Source organism: Notothenia rossii, assembly GCF_949606895.1.
Source record: "Notothenia rossii genome assembly, chromosome: 1".
NCBI classification, from domain to species: Eukaryota; Metazoa; Chordata; class Actinopteri; order Perciformes; family Nototheniidae; genus Notothenia; species Notothenia rossii.
The window spans coordinates 39,721,477-39,739,409 of record NC_136912.1 but is presented as its reverse complement, the minus strand read 5'-3'; the positions used below and the strand labels follow the sequence as shown (position 1 = coordinate 39,739,409).

At 40.6% G+C, this 17,933-nt stretch overlaps 1 protein-coding gene across 11 annotated transcripts in view; it reads right to left on the bottom strand.

The window, feature by feature from the left end:
- LOC307042702 (uncharacterized protein) overlaps window positions 1-17,933 on the bottom strand; it is a gene marked incomplete at its 3' end in the record, with an annotated part of 57,005 nt that overhangs the window by 14,712 nt on the left and 24,360 nt on the right. For 5 of the 11 annotated variants that reach the window (XM_079686738.1, XM_079686739.1, XM_079686731.1 and 2 more), the window contains one exon: window positions 11,787-11,867. The exons of 2 other annotated variants lie outside the window; for them this stretch is intronic. Coding sequence is in view for 1 of the 9 variants with exons in the window: in XM_079686735.1 (XP_079542861.1) it covers window positions 11,787-11,796 (10 nt within the window). Of the gene's footprint in view, window positions 1-11,775; window positions 11,868-17,933 lie in introns of all 11 variants that reach the window. 4 more of the 11 variants (XM_079686732.1, XM_079686733.1, XM_079686737.1 and 1 more) reach the window with 1 other exon arrangement.

Sequence of the window (17,933 nt, the reverse complement as noted above, 5' to 3'; positions counted from 1 at the left end):
TGCCATTGCCTTGTAGCTGGAGGTTAAGCTGGTTTAATTTTCCTGTCAGATCAGTCAAAAAGGCCAGGTCAAGTACCCAACCAGCATCAGATAAGATGGAGGTGTCCTCCCCCCTCTCTTCCATGAAGAGCTTTACCTCATTCAGCAAGGAGAGGAAGCGCTGTAGGATTTTCCCTCTACTCAACCACCTCACCTCAGCATGGAGAAGGAGATCTCCATATTCAGCTGACAGTTCCTCAAGAAAAACTTTGAAGCTCCTGTGTTGCTTTGCCTTCGCTCGGATAGAGTTTATTATTTGTATCACAGGTTTCATGACGTGATTGAAGTCCATAACTTTGGCACAAAGTGCTTCTTGGTGAATGATGCAATGGTAACTCAGGAAACGTGGGAAATATGGATCTGACTTACAATTTGCGATAAAACCGTTGTGGCGACCTCTCATAGCCGGGGCTCCATCAGTTGTTATGGATACAAGCTTCTCCATTTGCACGCCTTTATTTATGAAATAATTCTTAATAGAATTATACACGTCCACACCTCTTGTTGTTGTTTTGAGTGGAAGCAGTGTCAGAAATTCCTCTTTCGCCGTAAAATCCTCAAACACCATCCGGATGAACACAGACAGCTGAGCTGTGTCGCTCACATCCACCGTCACCGTCGCACTGTATGGAGAACCACTTGCACCTGACCATGTCCCGCTCCAACTGTCCCATGGCATCCACTGACAGCGCCGACACTCTCCTCGCCACAGTGTTGTTTCCCAGTTGCACATCGTCAATGGCAGACATTATCTCCGACTTGCTCTTGTGGTCTCTGAACAAAGTCTCTGCCATAACAGACATCGCTCCCTTAAGAACACCGCCATCAGTGAAAGCTTTTTTGTTCTTTGCCAAATACTGAGCGACTCGGAACGATGCTTCTGTACTTAGGCTAGCTTTCTTGGCAGGCTTCGTGAACAATGACTGCTGCCTTTGTAGCGTAGCTTTTAATTGTTGTACCTTCTCAACGCGAAGGCAACTGCCGGCGGGATACTCCTTTGAAAAGTTTTCGTGAAGTTTTGTGAAGTGCCGCTCGACATTTCCCTTCTTCCCCACCGCAACACTCGAGCCACAAATTAAACACACACACTTGTCTTTGATGCTCGTAAATAAAAATTCATGTTCCCACTCGTCATGAAAGTAGTATATTTTAGATTTCTTCTTTGACGGACCTTCCTCAGTTGTCATGACTGCATCTTACATCTCTTTTTCTCTATCTTTCTTACTCTCAAAATATACTACATAAATAAATATGTCTCAACATGTCAACTGCACTTTAGCGCCCTCTGGTGAGCTACTCGGAAAACCTCCGCGAGCTACTGGTAGCTCGCGATCGACGTGTTGGCAACCCCTGGGCTAGGGGAACCAAAGGGAAATAATACGACCAGAGTGGACTTGGTATTAATTATAAGCGTTTGTTTAAAACAGCTGTAAACAAAATGGCAGGCAAGCAACCTGAAACAAACAAAAGGGCCAAAAGGGCACCGGTTGTCAAATAACCAAACAAAAGGAGGAGTCTAAGAAAGGAGTCTAAAGACATACAGGGAAAATAAATACTAATATACTAAATAAAGAACAAAACAAAACCTCACTCTAAAAGTGGTACAACTAACACAAAGAATCTATACAAAAACACAGCTAAACTAAAGGCAACCGTCACCGAATCCTAAACTACTCTAAACACTAACTAAGCTACTCTACACTCTAACTAACCTACTGTAGACACTACTAATCACACAAGTTTTAACCCCAGAACAAAGAGCAAGTAGCGAGAGGCATCTGTCCACATACAGAGCCTCCAGAATGATGATTGTCCCCAAGCTTTGTAATAATCTCCAGCAGGTGTGCGTCGGCTGTGCGCTGCGATTGGAGTGCGTCGGGCCCGGCGTGCTCCAATCGCAATCTTCAGGGGCGGACCAGGAGATGGCAGCCAATGCCGGGAGGGCAACCGCACAGCTCATTTACATATAACACACACAGCTGAAAACACTCAGACGACCAGGAAGGCAGCAGCCGTAACAATACCATGAATCATTCTCTGCCAAGCGGCCATGTACATTTAATCACCTACCAAAGAAGAGTTTTTCCTTACAGGAATTAAGCTCTACCTGCAATATTCTGCCCCCTCGCTGGGTGTGCCTCAGGAGGCTTCATGCTGCAAATCGTTTCCAAGCTCTTTCTAATCACAGATGTTTGTCAAATGACCTTATCACAGGCTTAAATCAAGGTTTCTTAGCAGGTTATGCTGTCTCCCAGGGACCCATGTCTGTTGAAACCCGCACTCAAGACTGAAGTTTGCACTGAAGGAGCAAGGAGCATTACACGTGCTGCTATTTAAACGTTTAAAAACATGACAGGCCCCTAGCCTCGTGCTAGGAGGAATTATTCTAGCAACGTTTCTTTATTGAGCCGTTAGTTCCTCACGATTATTCTGTCAAGAGTATTAATAACTACTAAAGATTTTTCCCGTTTCTATGCTCTGTAGATGACATGGCAGGGAAAGCAGACATCCCATATGCCTTCTGTGGCATATATATTTTAAGGTTTACAATCAAATGTGCATTTGGTTGCCATAGTAGCCCACGTCAGAAGCATTATGCTGGATTCTCTACAACACCTGCAAGAACCCCTTGGTGTCCATCTTTTAACCATTTCCTATCCTAGTTGTTAACTTTCCCAGATAAACTTTTCAACACCTAGGCCTACCTCTTTCTGAACAGGAACTGGAAGCCCTTCAACACGTCTAGAATTATCGGTATCATTCTCGATAGTGTGTGATGCAAGCTTCACTGCCACCAGACAAGCTGTCCCGCATCAGAACAGCCATAATTACAATTCATGTTATATATATTTTTTTGAACGCTTTACCAAGTGTTCAAAGCGCTCTACATTATACTACATATTAGACTTGTAATACATTCAATACTGATTACTGCCTTCAATTATGGTCTCCCACTGGTAGTCTCTCTAAAAGAGATGTTTTATATTTATAAGGAACAAGTGCTAGCCTTTCTGTCCAAACCTTAAGGCACCATAGTCTTAGGTCGCGTTCACACCTGCTTGTTTAGTACTATTGAATCGGTCCCTGTAGCGTTAACTCCTTGATGCGGTTCGTTGGATTGGTGTGGAAGCCGTTCGATACCTCTGCTCCGCCTAAAAGAGGTGGTCTCGGGTCGCTCGCTAGCAAACTCTGGAGAGGTTCATTGCTGGTGTGACGTAGTCCGCATCAAAACATGGGAAACAAACTATTTGCGCGTTATCGCTTGTTTTGCTATCTATGCTGTGTGCAACATCCAGTAACCTATACAGATGTAGCGCTTCATTTCAGACGCCTACCCATGCGGGTCCGTGATCTGTACGGGGTGGGCCCCTGCTGAAAAGGAAAACCCCCCCGCAGGATTTGATACGCCCCCTTGATAAATAAATGTAATTTTAATGAAACCAGCTGCAATTGATCATGGATCCACCAGGGGGAGCCGTGAAAAGCTGCCACACTGGAACTCATGTGAAATAAACAGTTGATTGATCTACAGGTGTCTGATATAGCGGATATTTGTTAAAATCCATATGTCACGGATAGGATCATATTCTGTGCTAAATAAGAGACATGTAATCATTTACAAAACATCACCATGTTTTTATTTAACAAAATAATGTTGTTTAATTCACGTTGGCGTAAGTACAAAACCATTGCTATGTTTTTTCCTCAGGAAATGCAGCCCGGCTCAAACAAACGTTTTTCAATCATCATCCTCACGATCATTTAATGTATCATACGTTCGCGAATTGAAATGAATGCACTAATACATGTAGTTTAATCCTACATTAACTAATGTAGGCCTACATGGGGCTATAAAACTAGTCGCCAAAGACCCCACCGTCTCAACCACCGGCAGTGACACAGATGGAGCAACACCATCCAAACAGCCAAAAAACAATTTTTTTTAAATCACCACATGTCACCCAGAGTCAACTAAACAGATTGATTGCTGAAAATAGTTTTTCTTCAGTGTCAGACTGAAAGTTTATTATTTATCTAATTGTTACTGCCAAAAGAGTGTAGTTCTTGATTAATTGTTACACTGCCAAAATAGTGTAATTGTTGTTAATGTGTACACTGGTGATTGACATTATTCACCCACGGATCTGTGGGTTGAGGTATTGTTCTGCACGGACATTTTAGTGAACCGGACTTCCTGTTTCCGCCGGTCTTCGCTTCCCGGGCATGAAGTTGTTTCCAATGGTTTTCAGATGCTAAATAAAAGTCTAGCTTGTACCTTTGATACCCCACCTCCGACTCCCATCTCTCGGCACCACAACACTGCCAAAAGAGTGTAGTTGTTTTTATTTCATATTGCACTACTTAGAACTTGATTGTTGAGGCCACAATGAAGATGCCTGCTTTATTGTTATTGCAAAGATTACAGGTACTGAGACAACGAAATGCAGTTTAGCTTCTAACGGTGCAACAAGCAGTAAAGTGAAAAGTAATGTAACAATCTGCAGAATAAAATATAGAATGAATTGAATGATGAATAAACAGTGAGGGGTATGAATACACTAGATATACACAGCAGCCTGTGAGCAGTATTAACAGTGTGTATGAATATACTAAGATATATAAAGTATGAAAACGGTAAGCAGTGCAAGTATAGTATAAATTATATGGATATTAATTTCATGATAAACATTGTGGAACAATGATGAAAAATGTGAATGGAAGTGGCGACGTAAAACTGACACAAAACAACAACAAACCTTTGCCGAGCCAATGGAGAGTTTCATCAGCAGCACGGGGTACAAACCACCAATGAGCGCTCAGCTCGAGATACCAGCGAGTCGAGAGAGTGAATTATATCTGCATTTTCTCTTTTGAGAAGCCCCCCCTCCATGTTGCCTACACTGTATGTTGAAAACTCTTTGTTTAAAACTAATTGGCCATCGGAATGTGTGGAGTAAGTCTCCCAAGGGGGATGGTCACATTCCACAGCTCTCCCCTCCCCCTGTGATCTCCCAACCCCCAGTCTGTAGGTTTGTGTTCGCATATTTCAGTGTTAATTTTGGCAGCTGTTTTTGATTTAGTCTTAGTCTTTAGACGAAAATGGTTATTAGTTTTAGTCACATTTGAGTCATTCCTAACCTTCGTAGTTTTAGTCGACGAAAACTAAAAATGTGTTAGTCTAGTTTTAGTCGACGAAAACTCAAAAAGTTTTAGTCAACGAAGTCGATGAAAAATTACATTTAGTCAAAATGTGTCTCTATACTCTCGAAACGCTCCTTCCTCGGCAGATCTCTGTGTCCGCTGCAGAATGTCTGTTAGTCCCCGCCCCCCGTACACAGAGAGACACAGGGAGATCGCTCTTCTGGAGTGAAGAGAGCAGAAATAATGATATTGCAAGTTAGAAACGTAAGATGCATTTTGACAGACAAGATGGACACTTGGGGGAAAATATGCTACATTTTGAATGTCCGATAGTGCACCTTAGTCCCTTAGTCCCGTCTCGTCTCGTCAACGAAAACTAAATATACATTTCGTCATAGTTTTCGTTATCAAGAATCTATTTTTAGCTCGTCATCGTCTCGTCTTTGTCATGTAAAAAAGGTTGTTGACGAACATTTTTTGTCATAGTTTTCGTTGACGTAATTAACACTTGCATATTTAAACTGTCACACTTTCTGTTGTTTCAATCGCGCATTGCCGGTATGAAAGGGTCTGTGCCGGAAATATCAAACGTTTAATAAAAGTGAAAAACAATGAACAAGACTTAACGTATTAATAATAATTAATTATATTTATTCCGTTTGGATGTAGGATTTTTGACTTTGTTTAGAGCAGTGATCTTCAGCAGAGAGCTAAGCGCTGTCAGACCGGACCTAACCCTGAAAAGTATTATCATCTGAAATTAATCATTATGTTATTCATATTAAATACATATTGTATTTTTACAACTTGTATTTAGAAATACTCTGTTGTAATTATTGATGCATAAATGTGTTCATCCATTCAATGTGGCATCTGCTATAATGGGGTTAATGTATGATATTACTTAATAATACAATACATTATAATATATGATATGATAATTATATGTGAGTTTTATTCATTTCTTATTTCATAGTTTCTCATTATTATTATTTTTATTTGTATCGCTCATCTTATTTTTGATTTTATTAATCTGTGTGAATCTGTGCTATCCTGTTTTTCACTCTTACCCTGTTGCTGTTTGAACTACTGAATTTCCCCACGGGGATTAATAAAGGTCCATCTTATCTTATCTTAATGTATAAATTGATTTACTTCAATCTACTGTACTGTGTAAAAACACCCCAACAATATTACAACAAATATACTGCATAAAGCAAACTATATACTTTATTTGATCTAAAATATTGATGTTTTTTCATTATAGTAGCCTGTGAAAATATAAAACAATATATAAAATAAATAAGTGATTAAATGCTACCTTATTCAGCAAACACAAGTGCAGAGCTGTAAACATTGCAAACAGACTAAGTTCTACAACACCCAGTTGTCTTTGTGTATTTGTGAATGAAGCGCCATCTCATGGTTAAATCCTGTAATTGAACAAATGGGGAAATTTGGCAACGCCCTCTAGCAATTTGGCAACACCCCCAGCCACTGGGATCCGCTGGGCTTTTGAATGGGAGACACCCATGTGAGTCCTATCTGGAGTGCTACATCTGTAGGGTCATGCATTGATTCTGGTGACTGCTTACCTCACTGGTCCCCTGTGTACAGAGAAAGGCCGCTTAATGTCCCGCCAATTGTTGAAAAAGCATCTCCGTACAATGACTTTAGTTTACAGTTCATAGTCTGTTTGAGGTTGCCTGGGTGAACGCAAACCCAACCTTCTGCAAATGAAACTATGTAATACACTTGCGTCTGGGGTAAAGACGCGGACTATTCGGCATAAATGCAATCTTAGAGATGGTTATTGCTCAGATCTTTGGTCCTTAGCCCCTCTGCGACGAGTGGAATGTTATGTTCATTCTTTTATAATGACCTTGCGGTGTCTTTAGATCCTCTCTAGTTACTTACAGATGCTGCGCCTTCTGCTGGTTCGGGAGATTTCAGAATGAGTGGTTTGCCCCACCAGCTTGCCATGCCCTTCGTTCAACCAAATGATTCTGGATCTACACGTCAAGCCCCTCAAGGATTTCCCATATTCTGCCTCCAACCAAGAGCATGATTCAAAGCATACAATTCAGCTTGGTACTTTATCTTCTTCTGTCCCAACCTCCTCTGTGTACTTATGCAATAGATATAATAGTTGTTCATGCATTAATTGCATTTTCTTCAAATCCTGCATCTTCAAGTGCTAATTATAAAGCCAAGCTAGAGTTCATTAATTTGCTCCTCAAGGGCCAAGGCACGTCCTCCACGCAATGATAAATACTGCCTCTTAACTTTGCACCCGTGCAAAGGTTAATGTATAAGTTCAGGCAAAGGGGTTTCACTATACATTGATAAACGTCAGATGCAGTTGTTACAGCTTTCTATGGGTTTCTCAGGTGGTGAATATACACAGACCTCTGACCTTTTATTCATTAGCATAGTCTCTCCCTTACTGAATTAACTTTGTAGATCAAATACACTGTTTTGAAACATTCAATGTCTGACAGTTCTGTTTGAGGAGTCAAGGAACCCCGAATAATCATTGCTAAAACTAACACTGTTTTCTTTGTCCTTTATCTTCCATGCTGAACTTCTCGCATCATTGCCCTCCGACACATGGGTCGGCACCCATGTTTATTCGATGGCTGCAAACCCAATGACGAGGGTTCTCCTCCAAGCTGCGTGATCTCTGCCTAAGCTGCGATCTGCCCCCAGATCGCTATTCCCACTGTTTAAGAATCTGCACAGCCACAACAGCAGCTCTATATCCACCTACCTCAACCCTGAGTATCCTGGGCCGTCGGTCATCTTCTGCCCACCAGCGCTATATCATGCCTCACAGGAATGAAATCCTTTCAGCACAAACAACCATGAACCCTTGCACTACTCGATGATGAGTAAACGTTCAAAGATGTATATCTGTAGAATTCTGTTATTGCATACCAGGTGGTTGCTGGGTTAGATTATATTTATTTCAATCTAGTATATTCCCCTCATAGCTGCATGCTAAATCTTGGAGGTTCTGGAGGATCCTCTTTTTGTCCTTTTTTGCGATTTTCACTTTCATAAACCCTCTGAATTTATGTCCAGCGGGCATGTGAGCTGAGATAAATGAGTGGATTTTGAAAACATTTTCCTGCAGTTTCAACGAACACAGCCAGTGAGTCATTTGTTCCTTTGTGTGGACTCAATCAGGATGGGGGACACCGGAAGAAATAATGATGGTAAAATGACCAGTTAGCCTGTGCTTTTTCTCTTTGTTCCCTTCATTCAGCAGAATACGTACATTCTGAAAGTGACAAAAACATCTACAAGGACCATATATTTCCTTTTTCAGGTCCACACTGTTCCTGGTGGAAAATAAACTGTCTGTTTTCATGTGTCCAGTAAAAGCCTGCTTCAACAGAAGGGCTTTGATTTTTGCAATTGTGACTCAGTGCAACAATTAACATCTGGACACAGCAGCGGAAAAACAGCACATGGAGGCTTGCATTTATGCTTTCATGGCATATTCAAAGTGCCTCAGTCCTCTTATCCTCAATACAAAGCAGCGTTCAAACACGCTGAGGCAATCTTTTCCTAATTACCTTAAATATGCATTCCTCTTTTTCCTCTCCAACTCTTATTGCATGAGTATGTCTGATGTAATCTCTTCAAGATCCTTAATTGGATGTATGCTTGCAATTCCCTGTACACTGGCTTTAAATGTCCCATGTCATGGCCATTTCTATTGATCATAATTCCATTGTTGAGGTCTACGAGAATATATTTACATTGTTCAATGTTCCAAAATCACATTGGTTTCTCGCAGCATCTCTCTATAATATGTGTATTCACTCTGTCCTAAACGCCTTGTTGGAGCGCCTGCCCTAGTGTCAGGCATTTTAGTTATTGGACCAAAAGTCTGGTTTCCTAATTCGTCTTTTAACCACCTGTTTTTTAATCTGTAACCCACTCAAACAAATGCAGCAGGAGAGTGAGTTAAACGTCATTCTCTTTCTCCCTGAAATAGTCAGCAGTTAAGAGTGAGGGCATTTCTGCAGAAGAACCCCTCACCATTCATCCCTCTCATGTATTAGATAAGCTTACCAAGCCAACACAAAAAACACAGTACCCGGGTAGTTGAATATTGGCTTATTATTTTGTTTATTTCCAGAGCTCTTAATAGTTTTTTCATTTAAAACAAAAATGTGGTTTATCAATGTGTGTTCATCTAGTTGTATTATTCTAATCCTCCTTGAAAATAACCTTTTTCTTGTGCATATATTACAATAAGGATATTAGGTTCTAAATAAGTGCTACAACTTAATGTTACACATCCAAAACGGTTAATAGAATAGAATACTTTATTGTCATTATACAGGTATACAATGAGATGAGTAGAGCTACTCCATTTTTTAAGGTGCCATCAAAAATACACAAACCAACAAGAGACGTACAACATTCAGGAGGAGACAACATACAACAACAAGCATTCATGCTTCAATATTCAGATAAGTTTAAAGTGCATGAATATATCGGTTTAAGTACGTTTGAGTGTGTATACAAAATATATGTATATATATATATATATATATTATGTCAATGCATGCTGGAGTTTAGTGCAATTATTGCTCTGGGGTAGAAACTGTCTTTAAGTCTGTTTGTCTTTGCTTTAAAACATCTGTAGCGCCGTCCAAACAGATGGTGACCAGGGTGTGTACTGTTCTTCACAATGTTCTTTGCTTTACTGAGGCAAATAACGTGAACAACCGCTAAACTAAATATCTGATTTAAGTTAGAGAAATTCATAATCATTATTTACTATTCACATAACGATAAACAATTATTGTGATTATGAGAAAAAGGCTTTCAAAGTTAGTAGATATTTTTTTAGCCAATGTTATTTTAAGAGGAGACTCAAGGCTTAATATTTTGGGGGCATATACCCCTTGCCCCCCCTTAGAACTACAACCGGATTAGCCATGATTCTGAAATACTTGTTTACAACAAAGCTTGTTAGCAGGCTTATCCTCTCATCATTTTCAACAGTCAGCATATGGATCACCGACATAAATCTATCGAATTGATTAGGGAAACTCATTTTTAAGATAGTAGCGTTGAGGATGAGGTTTTTTTTTTTACTTGCATAAGGAATTTGGGCGTAAGACAATTGGTGAGTGTAGCTATAAGTGTGTGTGCTGTGTATTTTTGAAGAAACACACTTCGCCTGCTGTCATGCCGGCCCTTTAAGTTGCTCGGTTTTCCGCTCGTCATAGAAATTTTACAAGCTTCAAAAATGTATTTATCTTCTGAATATGCCGAAAAAGTTTCATATTCTGAAAAGCCAAGACATTGTTTCTTTAAAATCCACCGAATATGGGTCACATATCATGAGTTTCTAAGACAATTATATTCCAAAATGGGCCATTCTGCATAATGAGTCATTTTAGTTTTGGGTATTTAATGTTTATATTAATGCCAACTCTTTTGTAATTTATTCGTCCCAATTTCCTGTGTTTGTTGACAGGTGGAACTTTTCCAATGTTTATTTTTTACTTATAACGTATAAACAATATAAGATAGGCTTTTGTTCAGAATGTTGGTTAAATCCTGCAGTGAAATAACCAAAAGACAGGACAAAAAATTGTTAACCGCAGCCATTGTGCCTGATTGGCCATTCCTACTCTAAGCACACGTGAATTAATCATGTGATCACTTGAGAGACACTCTTAAAGGTTACTCCTACCCTTCACTAAGTAGCAAGGAAAAAGCCTGACTTTGATTTATTCTCCTGGATTTTAGCTGCTGCAGACGTGCAACCTGTAAAAACATTGTTGCATACAGTAGAAGTTCACACATGCATCTGTCACTCATAACATGAAAAGCAGCCTCACTTAATAGCATTAAACCTCTACTTAGGACTTGGCTTTTTGGGAATGTTTATGCTGATTTCTCCAGCTGCAGTGTCCCCCCTCCCCCCCCCCCCTGTGAATCTTCTGGGATACCATGGGCTGATCAGAAGCAAACAGCTCTGTCATTCACCTCGGTTTGTGAACAACATCCCCCAGTCAGGCTATTATTTTATTTTTTTGTGAAGGTGCTGCATATGGATGGGCTTACTGCTGTTTGACCCCCAGTCATGGCGATATGAGTTTACACAGAGGTAGGATGACTCAGCTCGTGGTCACCATCTATCCCATGGCACCCTGCCATAAATGCAGTCAACACAGACAGGACATTTTCAATTCCTATCTGGGTTCCATTTTCCTCAACTGCAGACAGAACCCAACTTGAATGAAACCGGCATATGAAAGATGAGACTTTATCATATATAAATACGCTTTTGGACCTTTAATTCCTCTACTTTGTACCTGTTTGTCTAGAAGAACTTATTCCATCAGTGTGAATAGGTGTGTTGGACTCACCTCAGCCCAAATTTTCGCTTTTAACAGAAATAGTGTTTTAGATGAATTTGCACTTTGTTGTACGTTGCCATTTGTTGTAGTTTTGGTACTAAATGAATGTCAATTAAACTTAACACCTTCTGCAAAGAAGCTCTACTTTAAAAGCCGTCCAGCAGGTAAAAAAGTGTATGATTTGAGATGATGTAAAACCAACCAGAAAGTCACCTTCATCCATCGCCCACCGGTTATCCAGAGCCGGGTCGCTGAGGAAGCAGTTTCAGTGGTCGGCCCCAAACTTCCCCTTTCCTGCATGGTAAAAAAAAAATGTTTTTTTTACAGTTTTTCCCCAGAAAAAATTACAGTTTTTTTATTGTATTTCATAATTACAGGAAATCATATTCAATTTACAAGAATAAACCATTTATTGAAATGTGTCATGTATTTTAACAAAAAAAAACATACATTATTTATCTGTTTTTTTAGCTGTTTTTAAATGTGAATTTAAAGAAACTAACCGTAAAAATAAAGAATTTTCTGTTGGCAAAATTAGCTGCATTTTGTGTAATTTTACAAAAAAATACTTTTGTTTTGGCTATATATCACTGTCAAATACATAAAAATATACTGTTAATAATCATTTATAAAATGTATAATTGCAAGAAAATATATGAGTAAAGAAAGAAATATTTTGTAATTTTGCTTAATTTAACAACTACTTTACATTGATAAACTGAAAAAACACAGGTATTGAATATCCTATTATAGTAAAAACACATTTTGACTTTCACTTTATTGCTACATTTGTATTAATTTGAAGATTTCATGTTATAAAAACTGTTTACAACCATAGAGTTAAAAAAAAACTGTTATTAACATGTTGGGTGCAAATTCCGAGCACAATTCAGTTATACAATTATGCTATAACCCACCCGTAACAGCCATAGACTGTGGGTTATGAGAGACATCTGACTATGCCATGATACATCTATAAACTGGCTAATAGGTGTTAGCATTCACTGCAGGCAAACCTAATGTGGCCATTCACTTATGATTTCTCAGCAGAGGGAAATGTCTTTCCCCACTCTGTTGTGTTTACACACATTACACACACAGGGAGGATATGTACATGCACAAACACAAAGAGCATATACATGCAGTTTGTAAAAAACATATTGAGTTTCACCGTAAGCGAAAAATGAAAGGATCTGGAAGTTAAATAACATTAGCATCTTCCCCTAGGCCTTATCACCCTAGCATAAGCTCATCACATTGAACATGCTAGCAAGCACTTACAGCCAGTGGCGGCGCCAGAGATTTTCTCTAGGGGGTGCTGTGGGGTAGCTTGACGTTTCATAGAGGGTGCTCAAACTTTAAGGGTTTCCCATTAATGCACCAGCGCTACAGTTGAATTTTCTTCTGCAACTCATACTTGTCAACCCTCCCGATTTTCGCGTGAGACTCCCGATTTCATTGCCCTCTCCCGGTTTCCTCCCGGGGTCATATTTCTCCCGCATTTCTCCCAAAATCAGATTTACACACAACTGTTTCCACTCGGACTTTAATTCAGCTGAACCATTGTTTGGTTTCCATGGTAACACGTCTCTTTAGTAGCGCGCGCAACTGAAAGTCTGAGAGGGTGAGGTAGATAGTCACAGAAAACAGAACAAAAATCGACAACTACTCTACTCTGTGGGGCGACTGTGGCTGTGAGGGAGTGTGGTCGTCTTTGAACCAGAAGGTTGTGGGTTCGATCCCAGCCCATGCAGTCAACATGTCGATGTATCCTTGGGCAAGATACTTAACCCTGAGTTGCTCCCGGTGGCATGGCCAACGGTGTGTGTGAATGTGTGATAATGTTAGGTTCTAGAGTAAGATACACTGCTCTGTATGAATGGGTGTATGGTGAATGACATGTAGTATGTAAAGCGCTTTGAGGGGTCTTAAAGACTGGATAAAGCACTATATAAGTACAGTCCATTTACCATTTTACCATTTACTCTCTGCTCACTCCTTTCCTGCCCACACATATGCTCCATCAAGGATGGTGTTACAGGCCGCAAGGCATTGCACTTAGATTAACATTAACATGCTTATATTGTAGTTCTAACAGCTCCGGCGATCCACTAGCACCCACCCCCCCCCATCTTGCATTTTGAAATGCTCCCGAAGATTTTTTTTTAAATATTGAAGTTAAAAGCATCAATCTGGTGCACTTTGAGAGCAAAATTAAGAGATCTATGGATACATCTCTCAACATACATATGAAACAGAACTGTAAACAGATTTACTATTTCTTTATAGATATTTTACAAATCACTCCCCTTTAAAAAAATGTTTGAGACCCACTGAGATAACTAGACTAAAGTTAACTATCTAAACACTGAGAGTCCTTTACTTCACCTGAGCTGAGGTTATTTGAGACTCTCAGTCTGACAGGAGAGTTCTCCCTCCACTTTGTTGTTAAAAAAGCTCCTTATATCCGTTAGTTTGGCTAGCTAGCACCAGATGCTAACCACAACGATCTCCAGTAGAGACCCACCGGTGCTCGCGCACGCACACAGAATGGCTCGTTCCACCCTTGAAAACTGATTTTCCTGAACTGATTTTGGATATTTGTACTTTGATAACCATTAATCTGCCCTTCAATGTTGACAATTTTCTAGATCTTCTCGGGGATTCTTCAAGTCCCGCCAAATTATGTGTCACGTCATTGCGGGCACAGCTCTCCAGCTGCACCGTTCAGGATCCCAGCATCTGCATGTAAACGCACGATGGGGCACACAACAGCAAGCTCAGACAGCGATGACAGTTTAATTTTGAACGTGTCTGAGAGCTCATATGAGGCTGAAGGATCGGTTTATGTTGTATCTGTTAGAAGTTTAGGAATTAGGTGCGTAAATATGGGCGATCATACGGTCATGTAGCCAGTGGTGGACTTGGACTAAAAATCAGCCCGGGACTCTCGACCGGCCCACTTCGGTACCACTAGTAAATTGTCAACGGGGGGAGTGGGGGATGTGCTAGTGACTTATCCGACCAGCCCACTTCGGTGCCGGCCCATCGGGATTCGTCCCGATGGCCAGTCCGCCACTGCACCCAGCCCAGCCCACGTAAACTGTCAACGGGGGGAGCCTCGCTGCGGGGAAACGGTGGACCTAGTGTCCCGATCGGAGTGGGAATAATAATAATAATAATAATCCGTGCATTTTATCCATAAAAACACACGTTTAATCCATGATGGTGTACTACTACAACCAGTGGTGTAGTGGGGATGTTTTTACTGGGTGGACGGGGTGGTGGGTGGACGGGAGACACTATGGACGCGCTCGTGAACTGTCAACGGGGGGGGGCTTGGGGACCTCTGTGTCGCCTGTCAGCGCAACTTACATGATGCCGTTTAGACAATATAATAATAAAGGGCGGTGCCGGCTGTCAGCGAACCGATCCGGCCTTTCTGCGCGACTATCACTCAAATGCGGGACATAGTCTCAATGTGTGGGACGCGGAACAAATAATAAAAATGCTGTGTGTGCAGTCCCGCACAGTGCGGGACACCTGGTCACCCTACACACACAGTTCTGCCCCTCACACACACGCTTCAAATCAAGTTGCATAAATGCTTGAGCTACGTTTTTATTATAATTACTGTGAAATCTGCCTATTATGTTTTCGTCATTATTACAACAAACACACACTTGCAACTGATAACACTGGCAATGATTTTAGATTTATTAGACTATTAAAAAAAGAAATCATGCTTCAAATAAGTGGGGGTACGGCGTAACCCCGCGTCCAACGCCCACTACACCACTGACTGCAACTACAAAAAGCTAAGGTTTGTTTTCTCATCAGGAAATGCAGACCGGCTCAAACAAAAGATTTTTAAATCATCATCCTCACGATCATTTAATGTAACATATGTTCGCCGAATTGACATGAAAGCACTAATAAATGTAGTTTCATCCACTTGAGTTTACAACTACAAAAATAATCGATTTGTTTTTATATCACATCCGACGGGAGGAAATTCAGCAGCTCTCACTACCGATTTTTAATCCTAATTTAATCATCATCTTCACCACGATCATTTATGTTTATGTTCGCCGAATTGACATGAAAGCACTGACAAATATGAATATACTGTAGTCAACTTCATTAAAACGTTATTAACGTGCCTAAACTCAGTAATTCACAATTTCTACGCATGACAACACACTTTGTCCGTGTTTGGCTCTCTTGCCGCACAGTGAAGCGTTCCCGCAATGACGTCACTTCCGGCTTCCCCCAAAACCTCAAAATGAGTCGAAGGAATTTTCCCGCGATGTTCGAAATTATTGATATTTATCGGAACGGTATCGCTTTTTCTTTTTTAAACTGACGGTTCGAGATTACTCGTAGCCCACTATTTCATTGCACAACAGTTGTTGGGTTCGTGTCACAGGCTCTTTAAGGACTAAAAAACGATCTATTTGTCACTTTGCTGTTCGCAAATAATTTGGCGCTCCAGCTAACAGGAAGTCACTAAAGTGTCACAAAGTAATTTAGCCTATGGGTGGGTCAAAAATCTAATGGGTGCTGGCCATTGGCCTAATCACCTGTGTTGGCTTTATGTTTTTGCTCAAACATTTGTTTGTTTCACATTTGCATTGATGTAATCAATAATTTTTCAAATTTAATTTAATTAAAAAAAAAAAATCGAAAAAAAATAAAAAAACATATTTCTTGGGGGTGCTTAGGGGGTGCTTTGGCAATCCTGGGGGGTGCTTCAGCACCCCACTAGCTCCCCCCTGGCGCCGCCCCTGCTTACAGCCAATCTACTCTGAAAATCAAAACCTTGTTAGCAGTTAGCTACCTGCTAAATTGGTATTAGCATTGAAATTACAGTAAAGCAACTCTAATGAAGCTCAGCGCAAGTTCAGGCAGGAAGACCTATCACTTCGTATTGCTTGTCATGGCAATACTCGCTCCCTTCACTAATTCATAGGGAGCGCCACTCCTCAAGCTTACCTATCACTTCCCTCCATCCGATAATAAACATGTATTCCATACATCACGTCTCTCCTGATTGAACTAAGAAACAACCAACTGTTTTGCGTTGACAACCCAAGTAACATTGAGCTGCTAATCTCTTTCAACATAAAAAAAGCTGTGTACATTTCTGACATCAGTTAGCTTTTCAGATCATCATAGACGTGAAGCTATACGCAAAGTGCCTTGTGCAGCTAACACAGAGTGCATTCTCGTAGCGATTGCTACAACTGCACCGCGTTTGTTAGGAAAGTAGCTTTATGAAATGTATCAATGTTCTAAAATGTGTGTCTTACCTCAATATTTAAAAAACAGAGTGATTGGCGGACAGCATGCAAAACAATTATTGAGTTTCACTTTAAGTGAAAAATGAAAGGATCTAGAGGATAAATAACATTAGCATCTTCCCCTAGGCCAGGGGTCGGCAACCCGCAGCCCACGGGCCGCATGCGGCCCTTTAAGCCCTCTGCTCTGGCTCCCTTGAGCTTTGACAAAAATAAGAAGGAAATAAAATAAAAATATTTGTAGGACTATTTATATTTTGTTGCATGGTTGAAAATGTTTCGTATCTTGTATTTTGAGGTGATACTGTGACACATAAATAAAAAACAAAACGGTTTTAATTAGGTCAACTAAAATATGCGTCACATCCTGCTACGGTCCCGCGCGAGCGCCTTTTCTTGGAGGCGAATAACCTGACCACCGGCTCGATGAGCGAACTATGGATAAATAAAAGAACAGTACCGGAGGAACACAGGATTTAATTCTGTGTGGACAGAGTTATATGCTTTCACAGCAAACGATGCTGGTTTACCGGTATGTTTGATATGTAGAGAGAAGTTGTCAAAGGTGCTGCACTAAAGCCTTTACGTATCGAGGAACAACGGGAACAACAACACGGAGAGGAAGACAGCTGACGATCTTCAGTCATAATTCAATGGGGTATGTAATTTATTTCAGAAAACACTTTTTGTTATATTCCATGGAATGCTCTTAACATCCCGATAGCAATGAATATATTAAATGCTTTGACAATAAATACATACAAAAATTAATCTCTGGAAGCCGTAGCGCTGTAAAAAGCACGACCAATCATCTGAGCCGGCCCGGCTAAAATAACTGGATGGCCTACCTGCCTGTCAGCCTGTCAGCTTTCCATCTGTGCACAAATTTATCTCGTGCCCTCATTGGTCATGTGCGCGTTCGTGTGTGTTGGAGGAGGGGCTCTGTGAGGAAGTCTGAAGGAAGAGGCATATTTTTTCCGGTTGTGTATTTTCAAATTCTAGCGCACTCGAGCTGGTTTCTCCATTCTTATCTATGATTCTTACCTACTCTACCTTTAAC